This window comes from Tachysurus vachellii, chromosome 21, assembly GCF_030014155.1.
Source record: "Tachysurus vachellii isolate PV-2020 chromosome 21, HZAU_Pvac_v1, whole genome shotgun sequence".
Classification (NCBI taxonomy): Eukaryota; Metazoa; Chordata; class Actinopteri; order Siluriformes; family Bagridae; genus Tachysurus; species Tachysurus vachellii.
The window spans coordinates 15,549,873-15,557,312 of record NC_083480.1 but is presented as its reverse complement, the minus strand read 5'-3'; the positions used below and the strand labels follow the sequence as shown (position 1 = coordinate 15,557,312).

The window sequence follows — 7,440 nt, the reverse complement described above, 5'->3', positions numbered from 1 at the left end:
TATTGTCTGGATCTTGTCTGATTCAGCAGTTACTGATAATTCAGTAAATATCACCAGCTAAAAAGTAACTAGTACTCTGAGTAGCTTTTATTAAGAGTTATTTGTACTTTTCCTTAAGAACTTTTTTAACACCAGTGATTATCATTTCAGCAATGTAACAGTACTTGTATATGAGTACAACTTTTCAGTTCTCTTTCCACCACTATTTTTTACTTTTATTCTGTTACTTTCCCATGTCAATAAATTCCAGAGTTAGTGAGGACTAGTGACCCACTTTAACGTACACACTCATTGGGAGTACTTTGAGCGGATGCTCCTTACAGGCACTGCAGAAGTAAGGAAACACTCGTGGTGAGATGATGTCTGTGAACGTGTAGAGTGGCGTCCTCTCTCTCGGATCATAGAACGTCACCTTCGACCTGTCCATATCCAGCACCACCCTCACCACGTCCGGCTGACTGCTCATGGTTAGCGATGACCACGGTGCCGAGCAAGCCTTGTACTCACCGTTCCGCAAGCGAATAGTCCAGAACCCCTCTGCGGGCGTCAGTATGTTCTTGCCTTTCCTCTTCACCGATTCACTGGCTACTCCAATCACCCAGTAGGTGTTGTTTTTGACTTCCACATCCCAGCTGTGTTTGCCCGAGCGAAAGCCCTCAGCTCCCAGCATCTCTGCACTGACATCGAAGCGCTCTGGATTGTCTGGGAGCTTGAAGATCTGGGAGCAGCACTGAAGTGTTGTTAGGTCCTCTGACAGCTGGAAACAGCTTGCTGCTGTGTTCGGGTCCAAAGTCACAGGAGCTGCACGTGTAAAAGGTTTCAAATTCATAAAAATGTGGGCTTGGCTATTGTGCTTCAAGGCCCTCACTTATTTTTCATAGGCTTGACATCAAATTATTCAAACAGATTAATTTAAATGCAACACAGACTTCCAGTTTAATAGTTTTATTAGCAGTTAAGTCTTAGTGAGGTTTGTGGATTATCGTGAAGTTGTTGCATTCTCTGGTTAATTAGGCATCTTCAAAACTGTTAGGGAGACGCTGTTATTGCTGGTAAAATTGGTGTTTAATAGGAGAAAATATTTCACAGATCATAAGCATAAGCATAAATCTATTTTCTGTATACTTATACTACACAGGGTTTGCAGGGAATCTGGGGTCTATCCCAGGTCAATTAGGGCACAAGGTGGTAGGACACCAACAAATTTCAGGACACAATCACTCACACACACACCCATTCACATGCTGTGGACAATTCATCGATCAACCTCAATGTAGGTTTTGAGGCAAACCCCAGCAATGTTGTATTAATGGAGATTCCAGTGTAGTAGTGGATACAGTGGTGCACACATAGGACGCAAAGTTATGTCAGATTAGTTAGGAATTTAAGATATGATGATAATGATGGCGGTGGCTTAGTAGTTAGCATGTTTCCCTCACACCTCCAGGGTCGGGGTTCGATTTCCGCCTCCACCTTGTGCGTGTGGAGTTTGCATGTTCTCCCCGTGCCTTGGGGGTTTCCTCCGGGTACTCCGGTTTCCTCCCCCGGTCCAAAGACATGCATGGAAGGTTGATTGGCATCTCTGAAAAATTGTCCGTAGTGTGTGATTGCGTGAGTGAATGAGTGTGTATGTGCCCTGCAATGGGTTGGCACTCCGTCCAGGGTGTATCCTGCCTTGATGCCCAATGACGCCTGAGATAGGCACAGGCTCCCCGTGACCCGAGGTAGTTCGGATAAGCGGTAGAAAATGAATGAATGAATGAATGATAATGATGGTATTGGCATGAATCTTGAATACTGTACCACTGAAGATCACATGTTGGTTATAAAACTTAATATTCAAGTCAGTCAGGATGGGTCATTCATTTTGGTTAGTGTCATCTTCTTAGGTCATGCAAAATATAAATATATTCAAAATATAAACCAATATCTATAACTGCTATATACCATGTATACTTACTATACTGGATGATATTCTTCATCTTCTCCCAGATGTTAAATTTTAAAGAGCCTAAATGTTTGGATATGTCAACCAAAGACCCTGATATCATCTGTGGTTCCTGGGGTATCTGCCAAGTTCTGCACATAGTGGTGATAATATCACTTGATGAATGATGGAGAGTTGAATATCAGTATATCATATGTATCTCTGAGTTTGTGGAATGTTGAGAGAGAGAGAGAGAGAGAGAGAGAGAGAACAGTCTGAAGGTTAACATACCTCTTTATGGTTTCCTTGTAATTCTAGAAAGGAATAAAAAATACCTTACCAAAAACTACTACATGGTCTTATAAACACCTTTAAGGATGAGGTAAACAAAAAAGAAATCTATAAACAAGGCTACTGGGTAATATAGAAAGCCCACAATCGATTTCATAAATGATTTTACCTGGAGGAAAGGGATATCCTGAGAGCTCATCTCCTTTTCGATATACCTGATGGTGTTTGTGAGGGATGTGATTTCATTTTCCATCTCTTCAATCTTTACCATTATGGTCTCACTCTTCTCCGTCTCCTCTTTCTTCAGTTCAGAGAGTTTGGCAGCTTCTTCTTCTCGAAGGAACTGGTGCAGTGCTTCAAACTCCTCTCTGATCTGCCTCTCTGCGTGTTCAGCCTGTCTCTATAATAGCAATAGCACACCAGGTTTCATTATTGAAGAAATACCAAATTTCCTAACAATTATTGGCCCACCATTTATCAGTCAATTTCTGAGCGAATTTTCTCGTAAGCCAAAAAGAACATAAAATGCACAGACATTATATAGGTGATTTTCTTCATAGTAATGTGTGTACTTCCATTGCTAGCCAAATAGGTTCAGATGGTAAGAAAGTACCTTGATGTGTTCTGCTGTTAGATCAAACGTGGATTTAACATTCCTGGAGAACTTCAGCTTGTCCTGCAGTGGCTTTAAAGCAGTCTTCAGTTCAGCCTGAAATAGAATGGAAAAATATTCAGATTTGGATTTCAAGATTATGAAGTTTTACATAGCCATCATTTTTTTAGCCATCAGGGCATGTTTCCTTCAATATATTTTAAGCCAGTGGAGCATGAGGTACACTCTTCCTGCTTGGGGAATCTCATAGCTGTCATAGCATTTGTATAAGGCAAGAAGACACGGCTATGGTGATGCAAGCTCAGGCACTGCTGCCCCGGCATTACCCTCACCCTAGTCTTGAAGTCAAAGAAGTCAAGTAACATGCAGAGTGACAAACACTTGAGAAAGCACCAGGAATCCAGTTTCAGCTTTTTCAGGCGGCTCCCTGCCAGGGCCAATAAAAATACAGGGATATTATTAGTAGAGAACGAAGCCTTGTGAAGTACCAGCAGTATCGGTTTCTGTGTAACTGAATCAAGCCAAATGTTACATTAATATCCTAATGGTTTTTGCTAATAGCATGTCATATTAATCAGTCATTTGCATCTTTGCAATAATAGATCTGTCACTTGGCTGATCTGAAGAATAAAGGTGGAACCTATGGCTTCAAAACTAATCATAGAACTCACTCAAGATTAAATTTCTCTTACTGTATTTAAACAGGTATGTTTTTGCTACGGTGAAAAAGTGAACAAGACCGAGCTTGCATTTACATTCCCAGCCAAATTAATTTATTTCTTGAATTGAAAGTTTATACCAGGAATACCTTTTTAACAGACCCGTGAATCGTGATGTAGTCTAAGCTCTTACTTATTTTTTCCTCTAAACATACCTTACAATCTTGCGAAGCCTCTTCCAAACAGTATAATCTGTGCCCTTTGTGGTTTCCTGAATCTTTGCACTCAACACATGTAGGCTGTAGATCTTCCAGACAGAATAAGGTCAGAGATTCACCATGTTCCTTGCAGGCAAAGGGGTTACTCTTGCGCTGTTCTTTCAGATAACCTTCACAGGTTTTCTTGAGCATTGTGTTCACTATGAGTTCCCCCATGGATGAAGGCTGGCAGCAGAGTGGACATTCGCAGGATTCTCCACCTCCACCCCAGCTTTTCTCCAGGCAGGGTCTACAGAATCTATGTTTGCAGAAAAGCACCACAGGCTCTTGAAAAATCTTCCCGCATAATGGGCAGGAGAGGTCATCTCCGACCTTAGAGTGCCTGGTGGTCATTGTGTCTTTGAGAGCCGAGCATTAATGGTGAGGTTCATATAGGGTTACTGTGCTCCAACCACACCTCCTAGGGTCTCTACCTCATCATGAGTCATGCATTTTGAGTCCTAGGAATTTGACTTCCGATCTGGCGCTTGATACTCGTCACCCAGACCTACATATTCACTGAATCTTCAGAAGGGGATAATGCAAACGAGTTGCGTGTAAACATCAGAGTGAAACCAAAGTAGCTGGAGGGGATTCACTCGAAGGTGATTATTGACTTCGTCTTGGAGGATCATCTGTGAAGAGTGTTTAAGGCACATGGCAACTGATTATATACAGCACATTAGCAAGTGAATTACAACATGAGACGAGTGGTTTGGATAAATATAGACAGCATATGTTGGACCAGATAAGCTTGAGCCTTGAACTAAACTACGTTCTAAAGTAGTAACAAGCTACAATCTTCAAAATTTCAGTTCTCATACTAAGCACTACAGTAGCAAGCTAAAAGAACAAGTTATAATGATTTATAGTCCCATGATCCAGAGTCACCCAAAAGATGTTCACTTTGACCGAAGGTTTCTTTGTCTTGTCATCACAGGGAGTTGTTCCTCACCACCGTCACCTCTGTCTTGCTCATTAGTGACTTTCTGTTTTCTGACAAATGACAAAATTTGAATTGAATTAAATTAAATTAAACTTGTAAACAGTCTGAACAGAACATCCATTCAAAGTTCCTCAAAGCATGTGCTTTGAATCCTACCACCATGAAGCTTCTAAGGATTTGTGTAGATCTGTATGTTTTGTACATAGTTTCATTTGTCCTGTTGTGTGTTAGCACATTATCTAGTCTGGTATACCGTCCTTCTCTACTATTGTGTTTTTGCATTATGGTCCTAAAGAAATATTTTGTTCTAGTGTATACACGTTATATAGAAGAATGATGACTAAACATCGGTTGATGTTACAAGTAGAACTACAAGACAGATCTTTAACCAGTCCACAGAACCTTGTTGAACTTTGAAGACCAGTAATAGATACGGTTCCTTTTTGTTGTAGCCATTTGCTGACTGAGTTGAATTAGATTTGAATATTGAAACTAATCTTTGAGTATTTTGATTGGGACCATACAATAAATCTGCTGAGGGTTTTTTTTACACTTAAAAGGAACTCCACTGCAAAATGTTTGATATCATTCCCTAACCGAATCTCATGAGTTGTTCTGATTGGTTGGATGTTGTAGACCACTGAGTAATATCATATCCTGTAATGTGAGGAGAATTTCAATTATTATTAAAAAAAAAAAAGTGAGTGTTTGTACGTCCTTAATGCAATTTTCGTTATAGCCTTCAAATTATTTTATGTGTTTCACATATCATTTACATTTACAGCATTTGGCAGATGCCCTTATCCAGAGCGACGTACATAAGTGCTTAAATCTCTAGCATTGAATACATTAATGCTGGCTCACTAAGATACATACTTAAGATACCATTAATGGTTTTTTTTTTTTTTGTTTGTTTTTTTTAAATGCAAAAGATAAGGAAAGAAGTGCTAGTTGAAGTGTTTCCTGAATAAGTAGGTCTTCAACCGCCGCTTGAAAATAGCCAGTGACTCAGCTGTCCGGACCTCTAGGGGAAGTTCATTCCACCACCTTATCTTTGGTTTTGTTTGCTACATTAATAAAAAAAAGATTTTTCATATCATTTATTTTTCATATTCAAATGCATCTGTATGATGTCTAATAGATATAAATAGTGAAAAGTGCATTTACTTTTTGTAGAAGGTAAACAGCTGAGGTCTGGTGGGCGGAGCTTATTTTCAGATCAGAAAACTACAAAGAGAAGCCTGAAATGAGGAAACTAATAAGGTTTATTACATTGTAGAATCTAAATTATAGTGTTTATCTAAAAAACAAATGTAAATTATTCTGTGATTATTACAGGTCTGTAAACATGTTAACAAATCACAGACTAAACATTTAAGTCTGGGCTTTTCCCTGATGATGCATGATAGATAACAGTCAACTCCAGAGACTCGTCAGTGAGTTAGCTCGGTACCTCAGAGACAACGTACTAAATATGTCTACAAATTTGGACTTGTGCCTTCAGCCTCTGTTTTGCCAGAACTATGTAAAACCTGAAGCGTCTGTAACCATCTATAGAGTCAGCTTGAGTTACTGTGATGTTCCCTGTGACCTTTGAGCCCCAGTGCATAGATATTTGACCCTTTCCTCTTCGCGTGCTGTTTATAAATAAGTAACAGTTTAAAAATAAAAAATGGTAAATGATGGGAAGCTGTTCAAGTTTCTGGCGAGTGAGAGAAATGTAACGGTGGATCAGGTTGTGCTTCATAATCGGTGGAAATGATTCATAAAACAATGGTTTCTTTTGAGCTTGAAACAGAATATAACAGATCAGCAAAAAAGGAGAGAAAAATTATATGAAAAAATGTTAGAGCAGAAAATACCATCTGAGCCATTAACAGCCCAGATCGCTAAAACTACACCTTAACTTGAAATATAACAATAAAACATTAAATACTACAGAAATCTTATTCATTCTTCACTAATCTGTGAATCTGTTACACATCTCACACAGGACACAATGCGTATCCACCCCTGTGAAATAATTGGCACGTTCCACGATTCACATTTTCATGCTGCATCGTTCTCTTATGTTCAGCGGTATTGTGATATTGTTTGATGAAGTCACTGTGAAAGTACAAGCTCGTAAATTCTTTATTGGAAAAAAAAATGTTTTTATGGATGCTTGGGCTAATTCAAGAAAGTCTAGGCATAAAAAAATTTCAATCATGTTACAAATCATTTATGAGCAAAATGAAGCAACAAAACCTTAGATTTTTGTCTGAGGAGGGGAAACTTAGTTTCAAATGTTAAACACGTTTTCAAGTGTAAATATTTGAAATATTGTTTGCTTACAATTAATTTCTAGAATATTCTGTTTGGAATCACATGAGATATCTTGTTTTATAAATGTCCACAACGTTTCGTTTCCAGTCGTCTTTGTCCTCGTTCAACATCAAGAGGCCTCAATCTCACAACAAAACCTCTTAAGATCTTCTTTGGTGGCTGTAGAGGAATGAAACACGTGACCGGATATAAAGCAGGATTCAGCCAAAGTCCTCTGGCTAACAAAAAAGCAACAAAAGATCTTGAAGTGGAAACAAATGGACGGAAATGATGTCACATTAAAAGTGCGTCTTTAAAGAGAGCACAGAGAAAAATACGACGTCATTAAATATACGAGAAAATTACATGCTTTTTTTTAAAGAAGGGGAAATGTCATGATGGTGTAACGTCTGGGTGTGAAAGTGAAGACTCCAAGTGTTTTA

General features: G+C 39.0%; 2 protein-coding genes across 2 annotated transcripts in view; both read right to left on the bottom strand.

Annotated features, from left to right (window-relative positions):
• LOC132864072 (zinc finger protein 354C-like) overlaps positions 1-7,440 on the bottom strand; it is a 232,810-nt gene that overhangs the window by 199,265 nt on the left and 26,105 nt on the right. The window lies entirely within an intron of this gene.
• Positions 255-4,139, bottom strand: trim35-13 (tripartite motif containing 35-13). The gene is given in 7 exon segments (XM_060897298.1): positions 255-801; positions 1,961-2,079; positions 2,219-2,241; positions 2,388-2,618; positions 2,832-2,927; positions 3,706-4,115; positions 4,118-4,139. Coding segments are annotated over 7 exon segments (1,440 nt in total). The 3' UTR covers positions 255-262.